The sequence below is a fragment of the Coffea eugenioides genome, chromosome 8, assembly GCF_003713205.1.
Source record: "Coffea eugenioides isolate CCC68of chromosome 8, Ceug_1.0, whole genome shotgun sequence".
Classification (NCBI taxonomy): Eukaryota; Viridiplantae; Streptophyta; class Magnoliopsida; order Gentianales; family Rubiaceae; genus Coffea; species Coffea eugenioides.
In genome coordinates this window covers 43,474,918-43,498,447 of record NC_040042.1, presented here as the reverse complement: position 1 = coordinate 43,498,447, position 23,530 = coordinate 43,474,918, and the positions used below count along the sequence as shown (strand labels likewise).

At 36.4% G+C, this 23,530-nt stretch overlaps 5 protein-coding genes across 6 annotated transcripts; all 5 read right to left on the bottom strand.

The window, feature by feature from the left end:
- Positions 1-196: 196 nt before the first annotated feature.
- LOC113781729 (heat shock 22 kDa protein, mitochondrial-like) lies at positions 197-1,025 on the bottom strand. Its single transcript, XM_027327712.1, has 2 exons — positions 803-1,025; positions 197-713 (listed from the first exon to the last, which is right to left on the bottom strand). The coding sequence occupies exons 1-2, from the start codon at positions 1,020-1,022 to the stop codon at positions 376-378; spliced, it is 558 nt and encodes a 185-aa protein (XP_027183513.1). The 5' UTR covers positions 1,023-1,025; the 3' UTR covers positions 197-375.
- Positions 1,026-2,295: 1,270 nt separating this feature from the next.
- Positions 2,296-3,746, bottom strand: LOC113779288 (small heat shock protein, chloroplastic-like). Its single transcript, XM_027324837.1, has 2 exons — positions 3,338-3,746; positions 2,296-3,014 (listed from the first exon to the last, which is right to left on the bottom strand). Exons 1-2 carry the CDS (start codon positions 3,570-3,572, stop codon positions 2,593-2,595), a joined length of 657 nt encoding a protein of 218 aa, XP_027180638.1. The 5' UTR covers positions 3,573-3,746; the 3' UTR covers positions 2,296-2,592.
- Positions 3,747-6,239: 2,493 nt separating this feature from the next.
- Positions 6,240-10,315, bottom strand: LOC113780848 (vesicle-associated protein 1-4-like). The gene is made up of 11 exons (XM_027326631.1): positions 10,310-10,315; positions 10,183-10,224; positions 9,529-9,627; positions 9,365-9,437; positions 8,815-8,930; positions 8,488-8,625; positions 7,283-7,331; positions 7,118-7,188; positions 6,823-6,904; positions 6,348-6,460; positions 6,240-6,263 (listed from the first exon to the last, which is right to left on the bottom strand). Exons 1-11 carry the CDS (start codon positions 10,313-10,315, stop codon positions 6,240-6,242), a joined length of 813 nt encoding a protein of 270 aa, XP_027182432.1.
- Positions 10,316-12,486: 2,171 nt separating this feature from the next.
- LOC113781723 (vesicle-associated protein 1-2-like) lies at positions 12,487-16,527 on the bottom strand. Its single transcript, XM_027327704.1, has 8 exons — positions 16,304-16,527; positions 16,149-16,219; positions 15,921-16,002; positions 14,973-15,088; positions 14,599-14,754; positions 14,397-14,438; positions 13,136-13,213; positions 12,487-12,844 (listed from the first exon to the last, which is right to left on the bottom strand). Exons 1-8 carry the CDS (start codon positions 16,353-16,355, stop codon positions 12,734-12,736), a joined length of 708 nt encoding a protein of 235 aa, XP_027183505.1. The 5' UTR covers positions 16,356-16,527; the 3' UTR covers positions 12,487-12,733.
- An 824-nt stretch (positions 16,528-17,351) lies between these two features.
- Positions 17,352-23,530, bottom strand: LOC113781722 (phosphatidylinositol/phosphatidylcholine transfer protein SFH11). 2 transcript variants are annotated; one of them, XM_027327702.1, is made up of 12 exons: positions 23,462-23,530; positions 22,320-22,699; positions 22,052-22,151; positions 20,608-20,874; positions 20,175-20,252; positions 19,951-20,052; positions 19,833-19,882; positions 19,204-19,312; positions 19,002-19,094; positions 18,010-18,153; positions 17,866-17,907; positions 17,352-17,769 (listed from the first exon to the last, which is right to left on the bottom strand). In XM_027327702.1, exons 2-12 carry the CDS (start codon positions 22,691-22,693, stop codon positions 17,725-17,727), a joined length of 1,404 nt encoding a protein of 467 aa, XP_027183503.1. In that variant the 5' UTR covers positions 22,694-22,699; positions 23,462-23,530; the 3' UTR covers positions 17,352-17,724. The 2 variants fall into 2 exon arrangements, with proteins under 2 accessions (XP_027183503.1, XP_027183504.1); XM_027327703.1 differs by lacking the exon at positions 23,462-23,530 and adding an exon at positions 23,299-23,396.

Below are 23,530 nucleotides of genomic sequence, written 5' to 3'. Positions count from 1 at the left end.
CTACAGATGTAGGAAACAATTCAAAATCAACAACAAAACTGAGCAAGAAGCAATGCACACCACGTTTAATTAATAGAGCTCAATGGTTTCATCAAGTGGAACCAAAGGAGGATTATTGAAATGATTTCAACTAAAAAAATTCTCCAACTAAATAGTTAATTGGAGCAATCACATGGACAATTCAACCGTATTTTCTTGAAATTCATTGCCCATGAAAGCAAAGAAAACAAGAGAAATAATCACAAACGCCATATTCACTCTGCAAATGCAGCCCAACACTAGGCTAATTCAATTGCTAGTAAGTACTGATTACTGAACATAATCTAACCAAAAGGTTCCCAATAAAACCCATGATTTTTTTGTTAGCAAACTCACTCAAACTTGGCCTAGATTAGTACTCTCTTTGTTTGGAATCAACATTCTAAGAACACCATTCTTCACGTCAACTTCGATCTTGCCTGCATGGAAAGTGTCTGAAGGAATCTCAATGGTAGCACTGTAAGCCCTTCTGAGTTTCTCAAATCTTGACTGCTTATTGTTTCCTATCCCCTTCACATAAACAGTCCCGTATTCATTCCAAACCTTCACATCCTCTTTATCAATCCCCGGCATCTCCATCCTCACGTACAACCCTTCATCCACATGGTTTATCTCGTAAGCCCCGCGCGAGCCCGAAGTCTGGAAGGGGTTGATGTATTCATCAGAGTACCCACCTGAAATCAACAGAAAAAACGAAATCTAAATCGACCCTTTTCACCAGAAGAAGCAAGAAAAACAGAAGAAATGTGGGGAAACTAATTACCGCGTTCAATGGGAAACTGTTCAGAGCGGGGATAAGAACCACCCAGGGCATTGAGGGTCACGCGCGGTTCGTTTCCGAGGATAATAGGGATGCTGGAAGTGAAGGAACTAGTTGTTATTGGGGCAACGCCGGCGGCGGAGGGTTTAAGAACGGTGCCGTTGAGGAATCTGGTGAAAAGGGCCGAGGATGCAGGTGAGGCCGCGGTTCTCCTCATAGCCATAAGGAAAGCCATGGAAATTGAATTGACTTCTTTTCCAAGAATTCACAGAATCTGGCAGGTTTCTCCCACCGCTGAGCAGTAGTAGTTTTTTACTGCTAATTCTTGTTGTACAAGAAAAGGACCTCATACGAGTATTAAGTATAAACTACGGAGGAAATTAGGATTAAATAAAATGATTAGAATTTGACTTGGACCGGAAATGAAAATTTTTGTTGAGTCATTTATATTGCTATTTTCTGTAGTTTTTATTAAAAAAATATATTGAATTACTATTTTTAAAGTTTTTATAAAAAAAATACATTATATCGATTTGATGTATGAAAAATTTTTAAAAAATAATTAAAAAATATGTTCATAAAAATATAAAAACTGTTTTGAAAAAAAATTGAAATTATTATTATTATTATTATTATTATTATTATTAGCTGTAGTTACCTCTATGTATATTAGTTATCATCCATTTTTTTATTAAAACATATTACCACAACAAATAACCCAAAAAGAGTATAAAAGGTAGCCTTTTATTTGGAAACAGGATATTAAAAATGTTTAGTAGTATACTGTTTCAAATAATGAATTAATGTTAAATAGCAAAAGATAGAGCTATTTCACACTAAAATAATTTTGATTTTACCCCCAACCAAGAAAAATAAAATGTTGACCAAAACAACACGTATGAATTATTTCGTTTCCTCACCACTCAAGTGAAGGTAACCAAAAAGTAGTTTAGTGTCAGGGTTTTGGGCCTCAGCATCCCAGTGCCCAGTGAGCCCTTAACTTTGGTTAGAAAGCCCAAATCTCCCTCCGAGCAACAACCCATTCACTCGCTAATCCATGTTTTGATTATCTGATGATTGATTCTGAAATTGCGTTAAATTGTTCTTATTCATTTTTCTTGTTATGTTGTAGAGTGTCACTATTCTATTCTACTAGAAAGAACAAGCGTGCAGTTGTTTGGGTTCAGTTGCCAAATCTCGCACAATTTTGCCAAAAGAATGCATATTACTAGCTTGAACGCACAAGGCAAAGATAGGCTAATCTGCACAAGAATCGCCTCCAATTAATTCGCATGAAGAATAGGGCACTACCCTAATCACTTTCTCTTACCTTACCAGTCCTTTTTTTTTTTTTTTTATAACACAATAGTTCCAGGTTTTGGCAATTATTTTCTTAAAAAGAACATCGGTCACATAAGCAATTTATTTGCAGATTGTTTCAGATTTGCAGATAATATGACTGATTTCTCCTTTCTACACACGAGAAAAAAAAAAAGTAAGGGAAAAACAAAAGTAACGAAGAAGAAGAAGAAGAAGAAGATACAAGCTCAAAACAGAGATATCATCATAACTCCGCCTCTTCAAGTGTCTAGACAGCCAGCATTTACAAACTCTTCCCTCACTCATAATTCACATTTATTCTCCTTAATCCATACTCTTAAGTCTTAACCCTGACCACAAAAAGCACTAAGCCTTAAAAAAAAAAAAAAAACTCCCAAATTAAAGCCTCAAAGACAACCCTTCATCCTAAACGTTTTTCTTGATCATTCATGTTACGCAGAGAACCTTTAATTTTAATCAACCTTAACTTGGAACGCATCTTTCCTCTCTTCCTCCTCCACTTTGGGGACGATTACCTTCAACACTCCATTCTTCATCTCAGCCTTGACCTCCTCAATCTTGTACAGATTAGGCGGCAAATCAAGCCTGCTCGAGTACCTCCTTCCATGTTCCTCCTCCTCCGACTCTTTCACGCCTTCTCCTTTAATTACCAGAGTGTTCTGCTCTACTGTGACCTTCACGTTTTCCTTGTCCAATCCCGGCATGTCCATCTTGATGTACAGCGCTTTTTCGTCCTCCCTAACATCCCAGCCCCTCCTCGACACCGCCGCTGGCCCAAGTTCCCGAGCAGCTAGAAATGGGTCTTCCATGAATCTGTCCATCAGGTTCAGCAACTGGCTCACGCTCCTCGTCGGTGAAAATGGATCAAACACATCTGCTCGTTTTTTAACAAGGAGAACAAAAATGTTAACCTCCTATTCCGCACCATTATCCAAATCAATCAATCATCAAAATCACATTTCCCATACCCAACTGTCAAGAAAATTTTGAAGAAAATAGCTAACACCATTTCATTATCGAGTATCGATCGTTGAATTAACCAGCTAACATCAGGCCAGTATCAATTAAGGCATCGAAGATCTTTTTGTTTTAAAGAAAACGAAAAAAAAAAATTCCTGAATAGCTCTAAATTAATTGACTCGTACACATAACAAAGACGAAGGAACAATTTTGATGAAAGCAGGGGAAATCTAGTACCTGAAAAGAAGCTGGGGAAAGAGTCCCGTCGGCGAAAGACACCGCTTTCGGGGCGGCGTTCGACGTCAACACTCCGGTCACCCTCACCATAAGTCGTCATCTGAGCATTCGTATTGAAAGAACGCACCATCGAAGGAGCAGCTGCAAGGGTACGGAGAGAGCCAACATCGATAAGCTTCATGAGAAGAGGTGAAGAAACATTCGCAGCCCTTCGGAAAGCAAGTGAGGAAGCCATTTTTGAAAGGGTTACCGAATCTGATTTCAGGTTGTGAAAGAGTACTAGTAGAATATCAAGCTTTGCTTGGTGACTGACCGTTGTGTACCAGCGGAGAATGGGCGGAGTGGCTTTATAAAGGAAGGCGGTGACGTGGAGAAGGGGAAAAGGAACGAGCTGGAATCAGCGGGAGGCGCATCTCTCTCTTGTGTGGAAAATTCCAGAGTGTGAAGAAGTTTCTGGAGGTTTTGTTCTAGAATCAGGACTTCAGGACTTGGATTGATCCATCTCAAGGATTAGGAATTCCCTCCATTGGCACGTCCACAAAGTTGAACTTTGGGCTTGGTTTGGTTGTGTATGTTTTTAAATTCGGACCGGACTTGTCCATCCGATCGTTCGAATCAGGAATCAGTCAAGTGTTTGGTCCAAATTATTCTAAAAGATCAGGTGGATAAAAGCTCGATCAAATCCGATCAAAAACCAAATTTGACTGGAAGAGCTGTTTGGAGTCAAAAGAAAGGTCAAATATTTTTAATATTATATTTTGACCCCTAAGTTATTAAAAATTATTAATATACCTCAAATATTTTATACTTTATAAATGTTGTTCTAAAATTTGATGTTATTTTTCAATCAAGTCTATAATTTTAATTCTAAACTTGTTAATATTCATTAAATAATATAAATTGCTACTTAATCGTTCTAATTTCTTTGTATTTTCTTGTTAAATATATTTGAAACATCAAATATATATGAATATATCTTTATTAATATTAACATGCTCTTAAGTATTTTATATACAATATTTTAATTTTAAAATAATTTTTATTTATGACATCATTCGATTCAACCCCGATTGAACCCATTGATCCCTGAGTTCGATCGAGTCGATGGTCGGTTCGAGTCTGAAAACATAAGTTGTGTACAATCATTATTAGGGGTCCAGCGAGTTTGGCGCAGCTAAGGCATGATCATAGGACCGCAAAATTAGGATACAAACTATAAGTCATTAAAATGTGAGATCTTAAATCCTATGTTAAGCGATGATATGACTTAACCAACAATTATAGACTAAAAAGATGGTCCACTTCATTGATTTTAGGAATTTTATATTGTCGTATCTATCGTTTAAAGATGCCGTGATTTTGAATCGCTTTTTATAAGTGGACTCAAATTTGAGAGCGTGGGTTTATTTGTTAAAAGAAGAACCTAAAAGAAAAAGTGAAAATAAATCGAACAAAAATAGATGGACCATAATTGTAATTATATGCATTTACGTCATAAATTAATTGTATATTAAATCTATTACCAAGTTCTTAAGAAAAAAAAAATTCAATTTCACATGGAATACATTAGATTATTGAATAAAGTTCAAATGCATTTTGCTTGCAAGTCTGCGCAAATGCACACTTGTGTCTTAATACTTTGCATAATGCGTGCGCATATGTTTGGTGTAAAATACCTTTTCACTTATCATAATTAACATTTGTGTAAGTAACCGTACACATACTGCATCCTATGGTTAACATTCTGTACAAATGGAGAGTGTTGTAATCCAATTTATCCTATAATATTGCATTCAAAAAAATGAAAGAAGGGACAGAGCATTGACCAAAGGTTCTTCCATTCCTCCCAATGAATCATCCATCAGCTTCATCACACTAACTTTTTGTACTCATCATAAGACCTTAAGAATTAAAAAAGAAAGGTTAAAAAATGACGGATGTACTGTAGGAGAATCAAAATTCTTGCATAAAGGCGACAAAAAGGTTGACACTGATAAATCGTAGCACCAAAATGAACAATTCAAACGGGATTACAATGCAAAATAAAATAACTCAATCTTGAAAGAGTAAAAATCCCATTTCTAAAATTTTAGAATAATCTCCAACTTCAAAATTTTCATGCAGGACTATTTAATAAAAGAAATGCATGTATGTAAGACAAGAAAGTTCTTCGAATAAAAACCGTGATGAAATCACAATATGTCAACCACCGAGAAGAATAAGAGGATACGACACAAGAGAAGAAAGATCCACCTAAATTGGCTGCGACTTACCTGGGCCTGGAAGTCAACCCCAAAAAGTCAGAAATCCTGCCAAAAATAGATGGAGTACCCATATTTGTCTCGCCATCATGCCATGGGATTTCCTGCATTCGGAAATCTAAGTAAACTTTTCAATCTTCACAAGCTAAAGCGAGATCCAAGCAAAAGAAAAATCTAACGGGAGTAATCTTGAATTTTGACACATGCTTTTTCATGAACAGAGCATATCATCTAATAGTGGACGATGGTTATCTTAAAAAGTGCCTAATTGTTCTTCAACTGTAACGCATACAGAAGAAAGGAAGATGTAAACGATTGTCTAGTCTTTGTATTCGAGCTCAAAAGGTATAAACTCCTGCACATATTCAGTGCATAAACTATGGGGCGAAGGAAAGTAAGCGGATCAATTAGAGTTTGAGTAACAATTTTGCTGATTGCCGACCATAAGAAAGGAAATATGTTCAGGGACTTGGCAACAACCTGAGAATTATTCGAACTGTCATCTTGCATCAGCAACACCCTTTCTGAGGAAAATTCTTCTGACCCCTCTGCAACTGGAATTGCTGCTTTGGGTGACAGAGTATGAATCGCTCTCAGTTTATGGTCCTTAACCAGTCCGTCCTCGCCGAACTGTAACAGGATCACCACATTTCCATGGTTATCATCTTCATGAATTAGCAAGTCCAGTGCCTATGCACTCTCACTTTGCTCGAGGACATTAATAGACACTTCAAGAATAATAGAGTTACCAGGTCCCAGTTGATGTCTTTTTCCGTGGTACTGGGACTAACAACTGCACTTCGAATGAGAAACTTGTCCTTGCTTGGTGCATTCGGAGGAGCTTTCTGAGCTTGCATTGTCACTGAAGCAAAGAAAATTAACAAAAGAGCAAGAGTTAGTGAAGGATCACCTGCTGTACCTTAAAGAATCTTGAAGACTGGGAAGATGTTTTATACCACATTGCCGAAATTTTTGTCTACCAGTAAGAGTTTTACACTCAATATCCCTTAAAAAATGGGGTGTCAAGTAGAATTTGAGCAACAAAGGGGTTGAGACCAGAAAGGATCTTCATTGTGCTCGGTTTCACCAAGTCGAAGACTCTAATTTCGCATAAGAGTACAATCTAGCACAGGTTGCTATTGATTATTTTCAAAATTCTGGCATTAGAAAGAAGCAAAGTTTGTGCAAGGAAAGGGAGGGGTGACTGGCGAAAGGTAATCACACCTGTGATACTAAATGTAGATTGAGGAACCATAACACCTCGGATTGGTCGAGCACTGTAGTTCTTCGGGTTTGTGGTCATGACCTGAAGACAAAGTACTTCAGACTTCAGCATGTACAAGAAGAACTGCAAACGAATTTAATTCTTGTTTCAAATGGATATGCTAGAAAATTCTGAAAACCCTACACTGACATCATACAAATTAAATTCGATGAACGTAAAAACATCTGCAATTGTAGAATAGACGAGAATGTAAATTCTCTAAGGATTAATATGCCCCTAATATTGGAAAATCACCTTGAAAGCAACATAATTTGCAGTCGTATTTGAAAATTGGAGAGAACTGGAAATCTGCTTATTCGCCTCAACTGTCCAATACGTCCAGTTAAAGACAACAAAAAGCAATCAAACAAACGTGAGTATAACTCCATAGAAAGAATGGAAAACGTTTGGGGTGCTTACAAGGAAATTTGATGACATCAGGCATCTCCATTGTGCTCATCTTTTTACCCTCAAAGACAAGAAGAGAACAGTGTTAATTTGCATCAGTTCATAATGAAAAGGTACCTGTAAAAATGAGGTACTTGGCTAGGATAGAATATACAGGTCAGCTGGTCTATTCATAACACTTATCAGATGAATAATGATGGCATGAGCCCAAACCAGCTTCATTGTAAACTCATCAATCTGAATTCTGGGTACTTGTGTGGAAAGGAATTTTTGCAAAAGCATTTACTTTTACATTTTATTTCATTGATGCCAAGCAAATTTAACCGTGCAGACCAGTTCTATCTTCCTCATGTGTTCGCAGAGTACCTCAAGAAAAACAAAATCCAGGTAAGGTAAAACTAGAAAATTGTCAAAAGTTTCCTTCTGGAAACTATAAATTAAGTGCTGAAGGTAGAACTCATTTTCACAGGAACATAGACATGTCTTGGTAGTGCTATAAGATGTGCTTTTGAAATACATGAAAATACAAAGGTATCTATGGCCTTCTGAAGGGAGGCACATAGGTGGGGAGAAATCATCACTGAGCCTCTACAGTAGAGGCAAGACAACATTTTTAGGCAAGAAGAAAGCTAAAAATGCTGATGAAAGATAAGAAATAAGGAAGACATATTCGTTTTCTGATTCATACAAATGACTATCCCTTAATGCAAATGCTTGTAGTTTCAAGATGATCTTTCAGTGGTTTTGATATACATTTTCTAGCTCTTCAGCATCGACTTCCCTGATTGTGATAAGGAATCTATTCCAGTATACACAAGTTGGATGATTTACAGATTTCTGCGCCTAAACTAGTTGCTTAATGATACATTTCCAGAGAATGTAAATCTTGCTTCTAGTTCTGATTTTCACTCCAGATGGTTTGAAAACTATGTGCCACATATTAGTAGAATACATATCAGGCTGGACAGAATCATAGTTTGCACTCCAATACGATCCTAGAATACAACATCAAATTATTGAATGCATGCTTGTATGTGCCGATGTAAAAATCCAACTAGGATGTGTATTTGTAGGCTATATCCAAAAGGTTTGACATGAATTTTAAGAACTGATGCGGGCATACAAAACAACACAGATTTAAAACGAGAATTTGAAATCAAACATTCCGAATTTACTAGTTCAAAACAAAAACTGTGCAGCTATATAAGACAGAAAACCTGAGAAGAATTCAAATGTGTGCCATCTGTTAGCAATGTGTTGGCTTGCTCAGACTCCGGCGAAAGTGGTAGAGCTGTGGACAGGTAAACAACTGGCAATTTGTATTCTTCAATAGAAAACCCTTCCTCCTTATCAAACTATACAAGAGGAAACTCCAGTTTTAATTGCATATAATAAATGCAGAATAAGTGGGTGATTACAACTTTTGACTTGTTGACAATGGCATCAAGGAAAATTGTAAAATATAATTATGCATATGCAAGTTTGCCATTCAATTAGTAACTCTTGACAAACTCATGAATTGATCGCACAATCATATGACATACCACATTCTTGGTGATGTGGTTTAAGTCTGCACATGCGCTGACAAGGACGCTTTGAATCTTAAATTTGTCCTCGCATTGCTTGGCTGTGCAGGGCTTATTCTGAGCTTGCCTTGTAACTGTGGAGATTGAAGCAAGAGGCATAATATTCAGAAACAGCACCTTCTTTTATCAGATACAAATACAATGAATGCAGGAGAACAAAGGAAAGTTGCATCAATCTCAGAGAGCCCTTTTTTTTTTTTTTTTTTTTTTTTTTGCAAGAGCATAAAAAACAAATAGATCAATTCATCAAATTTAGGCTTCATTCAGGAAAGACCAGTTTTCGACCCTCATACAGTTCAGTTTCGACGAGACTTGTATCTCATTGAACTCAACAGTGTCGGAGAAATTGTTCCAATGGAAGGGAGAAATAACACAAGATTTTCATAGTTTCAATAACCAAAGAATCAAACACCTAAGACGATGTTTTGATTTCTTTTACCTGTCTTAATAAACAGAGTTGAAGAAGAAAAGCAAACAAAGGAAAAAAAATTGTTACCACCTGTGATACCGCATGTTGTCCCTGGCAAAATAATTCCAGTGTTTGGGCGGACAACATAGACAGTCTTATTGGTCGTTAAAACCTGTAAGTGAGAAAAACAATGAGATTAGAAAAGCCTAACCTAACCAACCAGATTAGAAAATCCACACATAGGGTATTGAAGTGAAGTATACCTTGAAAACAACGGGGCCATTCATCAAATTAGACAAGTGAAGACAGCAAGATATCTGCTTCTTTGGCTCAACTGACCAGACAACCAATAAAAGACTGCACTGTTAAATAACAAATGCAGAAGGAAGAATAAACTCTGAGAAAACTTGATTGCAAAACAATAGGGACTCACTCACAGGTAAATCTCAGTTCCGAAGGTTCTATCTTGAGAAGCCTCCCTCCACTTGGCGTCTTTTACTCTCATAAAGTAACAAAAAGAGAGAATAAATATTCAGCAGGACCAATAAAAAGGCTTGGCAGAAGAAACTAACTGCCAACTGTTTAATACTTATCACAAAGCTAATCAATGATGAAAAGTAATACGCGAAAATATTTCACTGGCTAATGAAAAGAGTTAATGTTTAGCTTGATTCTGACAAACCAATTACCTCGATCATTATATAACTCAGCCCATTTGATTACAGAATAGCTCAAAAAAAAAATTGTTTTCTGCCTATCTCAAATTTCATGCCAAAGGATATTGCAGACTCAAGTAATGGGGAAACAGACAGAGATGATTAGCATTATGAATTCTTTTGCAGATGTCCAGCTAATCATTCTCACGAGTAAATGAGCATGTTTTTTGCACATTAAACCCAGAAGCAAAGGCCCTTTACCTCAGAGGAATTGTCAAGACTACGAGTAGATGCTTCAACAACCTGCAGATACCAGCATCCAAAGCTTTTTAGAACATTCAAAAAAAATAAAAAACAAAAAAAAAGGAACTCTCAAACTCATGCAAACCTCCATTGTCTACAACCAAAAGTGCTCCGAAAACAAGCTTTGTTGATGTGGGAGAATTCTTGGTTACATGTCAAAAATAGAAGAATGCTTCTTCTTAGTCTCTATAAAAGGCAACATCTAATGCTATTAGATTCTATTATGGTAGTATAACAAAGTCAAGTCAATTGGGGAAAATAGTTTAAAATGTTTAAGAAATTACGTAGAACATAATAATGGTAGTGCAAAGCCAAGAATATATGGAACCACATCAATTAATGTCAAACTTTTTTTTTTCTTTTTCCTCTTCTTATTTGGAGGGGAACCAAACCATGTCAATTACTTGTTTGAGCCTTTGAGGGTAGAAACATTTCATTTGTTCAATGAAAGAAATTTCATTTGAAACATGAAAATTACTACGACACGGCCGCACAATCTCGTACGGCAACGATAGTTGTGAAACTTCCTATATTATGCTCTTAGGATACTTTTCAAATTATGAATTCCATCTCGATCTTGAAGTCAGCTAATAATAGTATAGTTGGAGGGCTAGAATTTTGTGATTTAAAGTCCATGTTTTACATTATCAAAAAAAAAAAAGTCCATGTTTTATGAACTAAGATAGCTTCTTGATAGATAAGCTGGGATTCAAATTCTTGTATTTTACAAAGTTTAGATTTATTGCGATAAGCAAAATCAATTCCCTGCTGCCCTGAACTTCTCTCTTTTTCTTTTTTTTTTAATGCTAATTAATAGCATAGGATGGTAGAAATTATTCATTTTCGTTGAAGAATTTTATTTATTTAGCTAACGCTGAGTTTTCTACATTTTATTTTCATGATATATAAAAACTGTTTAAATAGTAAATTATTTAGAATAATTTTTTAAAAAAAATATACTGCAACATTTTTTTTTTTTTTGAATGTGATATATGTAAAATAAAAATATAGTTAAAAAATATATTAACAGTGCAAGCAAATAAAATTTGACAAATAATCTTTGTCGAAACAAACCCATAACATAAGTTTACAAATGAATAAAATATTATACTTTGACAATTTTATTGGATCAAACAATTTTTAGCAGGTTTGACAAGAAAAGTCGAAGATTATCTGAAAGAAGCAGGTTTGACAATACAAAGCATGAAAGGACTTCAATGTGTGATCATCCAGTAGTATTTCGGCAGTTCAACTGCTGAAGCAGAGCTTTTATTATATTAGCCAAATTCTCCATCACTTGAAAGCCGAATCAAAATTTATTTTATTTTCAAAAAAGACTTCATCCGTAGGAGTAGTAGGATATGATATGCTACTCTAAAGAGGACAAGGGGCCCGAATATTATCAAGGAAATCGTTTCGGACGATTTTGTGCAAAATACATGCGGCGCCGTAATTTTATTTACACACGGCATAATTCACTTGTAAAGGATATTTCTTCATCCCATTTGCAGGGTTATGTGTATTTATTGGTACCTTCTTATATTATAATCTTCTTGGCTGGGCAAATAGACAGACATCTTATATTGGCCTTGTCCTTGTTTCCTTTTTCTCTTTTAGGTTATTGGGCTTGTCACTTTATTCCCTCCCTTCATCAAAATTTATCCCTTTTTTTAGATTAAAGTTGAGTAATCTCGTCTACTTCTTGATTAGAAGGTGTTTCAACATTAAAAAAATTAACGGTGTTCTGTTGTCAACTAACAAGTCTTCCGTAGTGTACGTGCTCACTCTTGCTGCCTAATGCCAATTTTTGTTTTGATTGCTCAGTAGCCTTCCTCAATTTGCTTATTTAGATACAATTTTATGAACCCAAGGTTAAACCTCATCATAATTAAGTAACAACAGTTGCTGCCACTACGGTAAAAAATGAGAATTGACAACCACCAATTTAAAAAAAAACACCATCAGTTTCAGAAGTTGCCCACCAATGCCACAATTTCGTCAAATGAAAGCCTTTCATATTCTATGTTAGAGAAATGGTCAAGACGCCCGGTTTCCACCCTGCCAGTAGCGACTTGCCTTTACCAGACAACAGCAAGAAGTCCCGTCCATTACTGTACATGGCTTAACTTGTACTGCCATGGCTCAAATATATCTAAACTTCATAACCAGATTCCTGCATACTTGCAACCTAAACGTACAGTTTCACACCAAAATACAGCAGATTACCTTGATAGCACGAATTGACAAACCCAATACGAAATATAACAGAAAATAATTGGATTATGGTGCTTAAGAAGAAACTATCTCCCAACATTTTTTGGGATTTTCAATGTCTTGCAAAGCAGTAATTTATCCTACAAGATCAAACTGCATTTTTAAATACTAGTTGAATAACAAGAAATAAAAAAATTTCATCAACTTCATAAAAGAATACACCTATAATCCACCAGATCAAGTTTCCTGCTACACAAATGCTAACTATGCAAAATCAGTGTCCTCACTGGAAGAATTATGTCCTTTTCAATGTGTATCCCAATATGATGCCCAGCAAGCCAAAGACAATGACAATAACTACAGATACACCGCCACGACTTTTGTTGCTGTCATGCCTCAAGAGTTCCTGCACCACAGAATGTTTATAAGGATAAGCTACAACCATTTTTCAAATACTAGACAAGAAATCTGACACATAACAAAGTACAACGTACTTCTGTAATGATTCTAATTGCAACTGATTGTTGCTTACCTCTCAGTTCTGCATTTCTACAGTTTGTGATATATTTACAACAAATTTATTTGCCATTTCATATAGTGAATCCAAACCAAACAAATAAAATTGGAGAAAAAGCATGATTGTAGGCAAATAACCAAGCATGCTAGATCTCACATAATAAGGGACAGGAAACCTTACCAATTCTTGACGAATTCTTTTACTATGTTGGACTGCAGCAGCTTTTTCCTCAGTTAACTTTGAAATGAGAGATCTTGCCTGAAAAACATCACATCATGTTCCTATTAGTTGTCAAAGTTAAATGCTTGAGCTGGATGGATGCAAAATGCAAATGGACGAAGACATGCACCTAAAAATCAAACGATAAAGCAAACTTAAAAAGGGAATAGCTAAGTTCTTGTAGAATCAACAAGCGTATTGCTGTGAGAAAATCAGAGGGTAAAGGAATACCATAGCCAGTCAAAAGATGTGTGCATAATGTTGCTCTTAAATCAACAATACTAAAAGAAACCCTCCAAAATGATATGTAGAGACCAATATTTCCAATATCATTAATTCTCTATCACAAAAAACTACATAAATTATGTCATAGTGTCCAACCATTACTCCCATGTACCAAGAAAGACTACAAATCAAATAAGACTTTTGAAACTTGAATGCGTGTGTCTGGGTACATTTCTCTACAACTTTTTTTAGGGGGAACTAAAAAAGCATATTAAACTATCCACTTAAACCCCTAGTTCCTTGATAGTGTCTCAAGAACAATTTCCATTTGCTTCCAAACACAGGCTTGAAGATGAACGGGAGATCTGACCCAGATCTACCTAGACCTAAAAAAAAATACTGCTGTTTCACATTTGGAATATATGGACAAAGAGTTTGCACTGCTATGTTTCAAACATTGGTTAAAAGATTTGGCAATCTGACCAGCAAAATATTACTTTTGGCGCCAAGCTGAACACAGTTCCAGACTAAGGTACTGGCAAAAGTACGGAAATCCATCCATATCTCGATTACATAGGAATATTATATTACCTTATCCCATCATCTGTGAAACAACAATAATATATCATTGCATATAACAAAGGTAAACCCATCCCAAAATTACTTTGGAATTGTAAGTCCAGATTCACTCTTTTCCTTTTATGGTCCTTCCACCCAGAACTATCATCTTCATATAAGTAAGCTTGTATAGAGAGATGCACTAAAGATAGCGGTATTTCCCTCGAGTGTAGATCACAAAGATATGTGCAAACCTTAAATGGCTAGTTTGGACGATGGAATCCAAACATCAATAAAAGCAGTAAATGCTATGATTTATAGGATAATTAACTGGCACAATACAAAAAGATATGCAATTCTAAGCACAAGCGAAGACCCGTAAAGTATTGAAAATTGAGCTCTCATATTTTTAATGTGCTTAGAGAGGAGCAAATGTTACCTCTGAGGATCGGTCATATGTATCCACAAACTTTCTCGAGACCTGCATGTACAAAAAGTATTTTCTCAATGCCAAGGTATTATCAATGCTAGGTAAAAGGAGTGAAGAGAACATCATAAAATCAACCCCACCCCCACCCCCACCCCCCCCACCCCAAAAAAAAGAAGGAAAAAAAATGAAAAAGGAACCAAAATTGACCTACCTCAGAACCACCAAAACTCCCATTTTCAAATATCAATGGCCTAGGAGAAGAACCCTCTTCAGATCCTTCTGCAACTGGTGATGGAGGTTGTGGAGGGGATACATAAACAACTTTTAGTTTGCATTCTTCAACTAGATTTCCGCTCTCTTTGTTGAACTGTTAAAAGAGAAACCACTTGTATAAGATATGACGTGTGTCGACAATATACAGCTCTTCTAGCAAACCCACTTCTTTTAGCTTCTAGCATTTAAGACAGATAAGGAACATATGAGCACAAAATAGCTCAGACAAAGCTTAAAAACAAATGAAAGGTTCAGCCACATTAATCACCCTAAAATCATAAATAGACAAACTAAATGACCAGACAAAATTACCATATCTCCAGTTATATCTTTCGGTGTTGCTCCAGGACTAGCAACTGTGCTCTGGAGCAGAAATTTGTCCCTGCACACCAAGTCAGCAGGAGCTTCCTTTTGCGCTTGCATTGTAACTGCAGATGATAAAAAAGTAAAAATTAATGACCAACACAAGGACCGGTGTTTGTATCATCAATATAACGAGAAAAAAGTAAAAAGTAAAATTCTTATCCGAAAAAATGGAAATCAACAACCCCACAAGGACCAGTCTTTGGTTCAAAAATATGATGATGGAAAGAAACAGAGGAAACTTTTTATTCAAATGCCATTATTGGTAACCCAATTAAGATTGAACTACGAATAAATCTATCCAGAATTAGACCTCTCGGGGCTTAATTTTGACGGTTGAGCCAAATAGAAGTTGGACACTACAACGTCATTACATTATATTCAATATTATGTTTTTGTTTAAACAAAAGGGCTCAATGAAATCCTCCAATGTATTTTATCTGCTACTTCTCATTATCTGTTCCTGGCCAGCAACCAAATGGAGAAATCAGAGAAGATGACATGACAAATTTACAAGTGTCATAAGACCCTGCAATAGATTGAATTTTGAAAGCCATTCATTTACAGCTACAAACCATGATGGACCATCTTTTCTGATCACAATGCGGAGAAATGTTTTCCTCTCTAAGGTTAAAGCACACATTTCTGAAAGAACACCTCAGATGATCTTCGAGAATCGCTCCCTACCATTTCAAATCCATGATAAGAGTTCCTACACCATACTCTTCAAAGTGTTTGTTCAACATCAAAAGAGGAAGCCTATAGCAAGCATTAGAATTTAACAATACCCACATTATATCTTTTTAACTCAAGAATTAACACTAAAAATAAAAGCAAACCACTTAGATGTGTTGGAGGAAATATTAACAGAAAATGTGGGTGTAGATGTATAACTACCTATCACATCACAAGTTGATCTCGGCAAAACAATCCCCGTGTTTGGTCGAACACAATATTTTTTGGGATTCGTCGTTTTGACCTACAACACAAACAGATGTTTAAAAGAAACGTGAAATAGATCGAATGCAGATAGATAATTCAAGACATCAAGTATGAGAGGAAGAAAAAAAAACCGCTTCTACATAATTGGTGGGATATGTTCAAAGAAAAAACTTAAGAATTTACCTTAAATGCGACATGATTTTCTGTCTTATTAGATAATTGAAATGAACAAGAGATCTGCTTCTTCAGCTCAACTGAAATTCACAACAACATTTAGGAAAAAAAAACGAAAAAAAAATATTACAACAACAAGAAAAAATAAATCGAAAATGACTTACAAGGGAACTTGAGCTCCAATGGTTCAATGTTTAAAAGTTCTCCGGCACTCATTTTCTCTTATGTATTTTGTTTTTTTTTCACCCGAAATAAGACGAGACTGAAGAAATGAATTCAATCAAATTGAAACAGACAGAATTTTTTTTTTCTTGGTTTTTGGAGATTTGGGGAAGAAACAGATAGGGGTGATCCGAATAAATCTGGAGTGGGGAGGAGGAGGGAAAAGGTGGGGGGTGTTGGTTTTTTATTAGTACTACAGTTTTCGTACATTTGTTTTCTTTTTTTTAATAAGAAAGATGAAACGGAAAAATCGTGGTCACAATTTCAAGCAATGACGTCATCTTACCACGTAGTTTTTTTTTTTTTTTTCCAAAATAAACCAGATAGGTAAAATACAAAAAAAACTCCCTGTGATTTAATAAATATTCAGTTTAATTCTTTCTGATTTGAAAATCTATCCTATAGCTCCCCGTAATTTCAATTAAATTAAAAATTGGATAGAAAACATCCAATGTGATGGTTGTACTTGAAATGTTAATATTACCTCCATTTTATGTGAAATGTTTTCCATTCAATTTTTAATTTAATCGAAATTGCAATGAGCTATAGTGCAATTTTTTAAATTAGGGGGAGTTAAATTCAACATTTGGCAAACCATCGAGAGTTCATTTATACAGGAACAATTTTGACATTTCACGTATTACCGTTATATGAGATGATTTCCGTTCAATTTTTAATTTAGATGAAATCACAGAGAGCCACAGTATAGATTTTCAAATCAGAGGGAGTTAAATTAAATATTTAGCAAAGCATAAGGAGTTTTTGTTGTATTTTACCCTAAACCAAAATACTAATACTTGATTCATCGTTTTGTTTTGGTTATGAAAATGGAAAGCCATGTAGGAATTGGGGATGCAACAATCGTAAACCTCATAGCTTTCAGCATATAATCTAAAAACTTGTACATAATAGTCTGCATAATGCTTGAGAGAATTTATATTATTACACGAATCATAGGACAAACAAAAATCATAGCACATCTTGCAAATCTTTTTTTTTTTTTTTTTGGCTCAAACTATATAGCCTATGTGTAAACTTAACATGTTGCAAACTTTGTTTAAGTGCACATTTTGTAACATTAATATTCCTCACAATCTCGCAAATTCATGTTGCACAACTTTTATTTGGAATGTCGAACATGAGGAAGATTTGTTCGAAGTGTACTTGCAAAATCTTGCCTACAGCTAGTGTAGATGAATTGTGCCGACTTGATGAAGCACTCGTTCTGTTTTCTTTGCTGGCTTTTAACGATTTACAAATCTTGTTTGAGACAGAAAGCTACAAGAACCGAAATTAACTTCACAGGAAAACAGTTGGTGAAGTGAAAAGCATCAGCTGTTTATTAGTAGTAATTACAGTTGGTTCATCTTTTCAGCTCTTCCAGATGTTGTGAAAGCCCTTGTAGCACCTACAGATGATGCAAGGCAGAATATTGCTATTAGTTGCCACCAAAAGCAAGCAATGCAAGGCAGATGCCTAGATGCTTTTGGTAGGAATTGCTTACCAACTTGGTATCCTCAAGTGCAGCTTCCAGTGTCCCGATTTTCTGCTAGACAATAATAACTCGTAAAAATGTACTGTAAATTCGCGTATTGTACTACAGTTCAGGGCAATAGATATGCATGTATTCAGTAAAACAGAAACTCACTATTTTCACTTCCGTAAGCAGATCTTCAAAAGCTCGGATTTTCTGCAATGAGGGTCTATCAGGACCTTTTGTTTCAGCAAGTTCCCCAGAGGTTTCATCTGTTGCTGGGGTAACGTCATACACATCTTTTACTTGCAAATTATCCTGCATCAAGCATGTGCCTGCAACTCAGTAGATGCAAAAGATTTAACATCTTTGTAACCAAAAAATGATAAAATGGACTTGGCAACTGTCCTCGGAGAAAAATTCTAATGCGTCTCTGAGAATGTAGCTTTCATTAGGTGGAAATAACAAGACATTCCTACTTCTAATGGCAGATTTGCCTGAACACAGGAAACCAAGAAGCAGACAGACAGACTAACAAGGACAGTGGGGCAGGAGAGCGGAGGAAGAACTCAAGAAGAAGAAGAAGAAGAAGAAACATTAGCCATCATCACTGAACTTGATTGAGAAAATTTGAAGCAACAAGAGTGACTATATATAATCCAAATATTTCAGTTTTTTATCGGGTCTATATAAGAAAGTGGGGAATTGTCTCCTTATCTGAAGATTTAAGCTTTAATAGACGGAAACATGGAGATTCCAAAGCGGTTATCATGTCTTCGTCCCTTGTTTATATCGACAACCGAATATGTCCCTCTCCAAGAAACTTCCAGTACTTCTTTCATGATCTATTACTTTTGTCTACTTTGGTTCAATATTGAACTACTGTGTCAGCCAAAAATTCAAGCCATTAGAGAAAAAGGTCTTCTTGTTATCTATACTCGATGACAGAAGGAAATGTAGCTTTTGAGAAGAGAAGAAAACAGTTGTGTAACAGCAGGACCTCATCAACCAATGCAAGATTAAGAATTCAACATTCCCAAAAACGCTGTATAGCATTAATTTCCCCCACCATAGAATTATTTGGAATGAGATTGTAAAATGAGTATATGGTAGCTGCTCGAGTGTTTTCTAGTCAATGATGTAACGCAAGGACTAGGTTTTCATACAGTATCACCACCATAGGCATCTTCTGCTTCATGGTCTCTCATTCCTCCATCCTCACACTCACACTCACACTCTTCTCCTGTAGCAATCATTGTCTACAAGGAAAAGTGATAAAATATTGTTTAGTCTTAAAGGTAGGATATGTGAACTCTCTACTGTAACCAAAAACAGGAAGTTACTAATGATAAAGCAATTTACACGCACGTGTAACATTTGAGTAATTTCTGGATCATTCCAGGGTCCTTTATCACTGAACAGGCAGCCTCCAGAATCATAACATGTACAGCTACCACCCAAGAAAGTAGGAAGGTTACTGCAGGAGCAACCAATATCTGTCAACAACTTCCTTAGGGGAGCCTTTTATATCTACAAGCATACACTAAATTGGCCATAAGGTACATGTAAATGAACAACTTATATCTGTTGACCTCTGTGGAGGCCAATTGTGGATTTGTCCACCTCGGCAACCCCTCACCTCGGCAACTTGGTACCAGGACTTCAACCCCAAGACCCTTATACAAAAGGACCAGGGTTCGAATCCTGGGGAGGCCCCTCCCGGTACCATCCCAACACCCTCTTGACCACCAGGGAGTCCAGGCTCCCCTGCTCCCCAAGACGGTTGCCCCAAGACCCTTATACAAAAGGACCAGGGTTCGAATCCTGGGGAGGCCCCTCCCGGTACCATCCCAACACCCTCTTGACCACCAGGGAGTCCAGGCTCCCCTGCTCCCCAAGACGGTTGCCGAGGTGAGGGGTTGCCGAGGTGGACAAATCCACAGTTGGCCTCCACAACCTCCTTTTCCAAATATGTAGATGCTCAAATTTGCAGTTACCTTGGATCTATAACTTCTAGTAGACTGCTTAGGTAGTTACTTCCCAGCACCTGCAATTGCACCCCAAAAATTTAGACTGACAATGGAAAGGAAAAGGCAAACCAAAATCTCTACGCACTTTGATCTTTGCCAAAGTTCTGGGTTCAAGAAAAGCCTTTATAGCAGTCCAAAGGACCTTGAACCCTGATCCAGCGTTGACAATATACAGCCGATTCAGCGTCTGCAAATATATGAAGGCGGAAGGTTTATATTTTAGTGTTCCAAGTTTCATCCAACAGTATTCTAATCTTTAACGTGGAATAAGTGAAGAATTTGGCTAAGAAGAGCTGCACTAATCAGTACCTCAGGATAATAGTTGCTGTCAATCTTTTGAATTTCCAGGAAAAGGTATCTTGCAGGCTTTGAGAAGTTTGAAGTTCCCTGTGCAAAGAACGTGGATTTTCAGTTTACCAGAAACTATCGTATTCTGCAGACAGCTGTGCATCAGCTTTCCCAAAGGATGGTTTCTATGCAACATGTTTTTTAAATTCTAAACTAGCATGTTTAGGTGCAAAAAATTTCCTGCTCTCAATTGAGGTATAAATGCCAAACAAAAGGCGTCAGTCAAGGAAGAAATCATAAAGACGATGACTTGTTAGCACTTTCCGGGACACCTGTGGACCTACCTAAATGGCGAATGAAAAGCACATCAACTGAGATGCAAATTTGAAGCGTACCACGAAGACAATTGATCGCACATATGAAAGATTAACAGAAGGAAGTTTCAAACTGTTACCACATTCTTCACATCCAGGATACTAGTGGTGGACGCTATATGCTTCTTTGCAGCAAGTGAGCATGCAGGGAACCTCCAATGCAAAGTTTTTTCTTGTTCGGAAACATGATACTTCACATATCTCTCAATGGTAGTTTTCTGGAGGAGCATATCGATATCCACCATCCCAAGCCTTTCAATGTAAACTGGTCTGCCATATTTATCTACTCCATGAAATCCATGAGGGTAACATTCTTTAACTTCTCTATACTCCTCAAACTTAAATTCCTGGAGAATATGTCAAGCCCGTTAACTTTAGCAATCATCATGAGAAAGTTGTTACTCTAGAGGTGAAAGCAGTCTAGCCAAGATACTGATGGAAAGAATTTTTTCAAAAAATTGTATGTGCATAGAGATTGTCTTAATTTGTGAAAGTTAGGAGTTAATACAAGATAACATGTATTTATGGATATGCAGGATATGCTCATGTTTACCTAGTCAATGCACAGAACGATCTTTATACGAAGTTAAACTCCCACAGAAGAAAATTGTAGTCTTTAATGCAAGATATATAGAATTGGACCTTTTCTTTGTGTCATTAAGTTCCAGATAATGCCGGTTATCTTAACTTATACTGGCCAAAGAAAAAAATATCAAATACAGGGCAATATACTGTCATTTATGATTTTTATAGTTAAAAGTAGTATCAGTTTATCTCCATGTCAACCCTGAAGAATCCTTTACTTTTAAGATACATAGAATCTGCGAAATATTGAACTCGGAACAAGCAATGAAGCTGAAATGATCATTGTCATCTAAATTTTCTCTCTGGATCCAGCCTTTGGGATAACACGCCTTAGATTTTCCTTAACAGCATGGTTAGAAGGCATTTCCTTTTTCTTTTTGTGACATGCCACCATTATGTACATGAAAAAGTTTACAGGCATACATTTCATACCAGTTCCAGGCACCACAGGCAAGGGTCACATGAAGATGTAGATGCACATAAATGATAGCAGAGAAGAAAATCTACAGATGCATCCCCAATATATGCATTTTCACTGTGTGCAGATAAAGACATATTACAGCTCATTAAATAGTACTTATAAATGACAAGATATCTTGGCCTAGAAATACATAGCTAGAGATAGATGCTTCAAGTTTGAGAGAGACAAATGACAAGGTATCTTGGTCTAGAAATACATAACTACAGATAGATGTTTCAAGTTAGAATGAGATGCTATCCTCCAAACTACGTTACTAAATACACACAAAGAGAGAGACTTTACAGGTTTGGCAATTTGCATCACCTACACTAACAGAAAGGATTCTGATAAAATTTTTAGTTGAAGTGCACAACATTTTTTGCTTGAATTTGTAACAAATTGGAAAGTAAAGGTAAATCAATCCGTTCATTATAAGTGTCAACACAAGGAACTCTTCAGGAAGGTAACCTGAAATTTACCTTGGCAATTGCATCAACACCAAACTCCTCTCTCCATTTAAGGTAATTCAAAAACATTACTTTTGCTCTGTTCTGATTAAAATCCCTCGTTCTAAGAAACCTGCAGTCACCAAAAAAGATTAAAAAGGCAATTGTAGAATGGTCCAAACTACTATATCTAGCTATTGTACTTTATATATTGATAATGCTGACAATAAAATTTTGTAGAAGAAGCACTAGTGCATACCATCAGTGGCATTTCATCGATAAACAGACCAAGTAAGCGTACCTTAACAGGGTGTGGTAATCATAATGCTTTCCTGTTGCATGACCCTCAAGAGAAAGCAGTTCACGGAATGAATCCACAATTTGCTCGTCTTTAGGATTACGAACTCCTTCAAGGATTGTTTTCATTGATTGGCTCTTTTTTAGTCTAAAAGAGTCCAAAGGATTTGTCAATATCGCCTTGAAGCTGTCTTTCGATCCGAAGGACCTTTTCTTCTCCTTTGGAGGAGGTAAGTGCCAGTGAAATTCAATAGGAGGATGAATAGATTTAGCTTTTTGTTTCGCAACCTGAGCTTCTTTAGAAGATGGAGATCTCCTGGTCCCTCCTGCACCAGCTGCAATAACTATTTCCTGCAACAGCTCCTTTGACTTCTGCATGTCAACCTAATATCCATGTAAAGAAAGAACGACAAAATTACTTGGCTTCTGTCACATTACGCTTGCTTTCAAGAATTCAAAAATTGAAAGGATATTCAAGAATATTGAGGTAATGATTGCATTGATACCCCAGTGAATTATGAGCTTGAAATAAAATGAAGCAGATTACTAAGTGCAGTAAACTTGAGATACATTAGCCGATGATAAACAGACTTTGGAAATTTTTCTGTGCAACACCAAAACAGTAATCTATTCCCACTACTTGACTCCACCATTCAGCGCTGTGAGTGCAGTAGCAATATGATTGCTCTGTGAACGCAGCAGTACTACGGTTGCTCTGTGAATGCATAATTCTGTTAAAGCTAGCATTGGAATTCTCTTAAGTAATAAAGTCGTGTTTGATTGCTCTGCGAATACAGTAGATATATGACCAAATGCTTTACTCATACAGGTCAAACGAATGCCCAAGCACTCAATACATAGCTCCACGCGTTATGAGATAATGTTGATTGCCAAATCCTGATGATTTTTGGCAAACCTGGAATCATATTTAAGAAACAACATTGATGAAACAGCTAAATTAAAGAAGAATCCATTAAATATACCCCTGCATTATCATGCAAATACTAAGTCCAAGATCGGGCAGCATATCTAATCAAGTCATGAATTAGTCGACATCAAGAGTTTTTAAGAGTTGTAGAAAATCTCAAGAATGAAGAGTGTTTCGAGAATCTAGTGCCAAAAATGTGAAGGAATCAGAGAGGTTACCGACGAATGTGAAGCGACAGAGAAGAAAGCAGAGCAGTGGATGAATGAAAAGGAAGCTGGGACGGTGAA

Bases quoted from the DNA above. Each gene is read 5' to 3' on its own strand.
- LOC113781729 (XM_027327712.1), bottom strand. From the start codon at position 1,022: ATGGCTATGAGGAGAACCGCGGCCTCACCTGCATCCTCGGCCCTTTTC. The intron at 714-802 runs GTAATTAGTTTC...TGTTGATTTCAG, and splicing joins ACAGTTTCCCATTGAACGCG to GTGGGTACTCTGATGAATAC.
- LOC113779288 (XM_027324837.1), bottom strand. From the start codon at position 3,572: ATGGCTTCCTCACTTGCTTTCCGAAGGGCTGCGAATGTTTCTTCACCT. The intron at 3,015-3,337 runs GTACTAGATTTC...AAAAACGAGCAG, and splicing joins TTTCCCCAGCTTCTTTTCAG to ATGTGTTTGATCCATTTTCA.
- LOC113780848 (XM_027326631.1), bottom strand. The intron at 9,628-10,182 runs GTAAAGGGCCTT...GTTATTTAACAG, and splicing joins GTCTTGACAATTCCTCTGAG to TGCAGTCTTTTATTGGTTGT. The intron at 9,438-9,528 runs GTATACTTCACT...TCTCACTTACAG, and splicing joins ATGGCCCCGTTGTTTTCAAG to GTTTTAACGACCAATAAGAC.
- LOC113781723 (XM_027327704.1), bottom strand. From the start codon at position 16,355: ATGAGTGCCGGAGAACTTTTAAACATTGAACCATTGGAGCTCAAGTTC. The intron at 16,220-16,303 runs GTAAGTCATTTT...TGTGAATTTCAG, and splicing joins ATTGGAGCTCAAGTTCCCTT to TTGAGCTGAAGAAGCAGATC. The intron at 14,439-14,598 runs GTAGGTCAATTT...TTGTACATGCAG, and splicing joins GGAGTTTTGGTGGTTCTGAG to GTCTCGAGAAAGTTTGTGGA.
- LOC113781722 (XM_027327702.1), bottom strand. From the start codon at position 22,693: ATGCAGAAGTCAAAGGAGCTGTTGCAGGAAATAGTTATTGCAGCTGGT. The intron at 18,154-19,001 runs GTATGAAAACCT...TGCTTGATGCAG, and splicing joins ATGCCTATGGTGGTGATACT to GATAATTTGCAAGTAAAAGA. The intron at 17,770-17,865 runs GTAAGCAATTCC...CATCATCTGTAG, and splicing joins CACTTGAGGATACCAAGTTG to GTGCTACAAGGGCTTTCACA.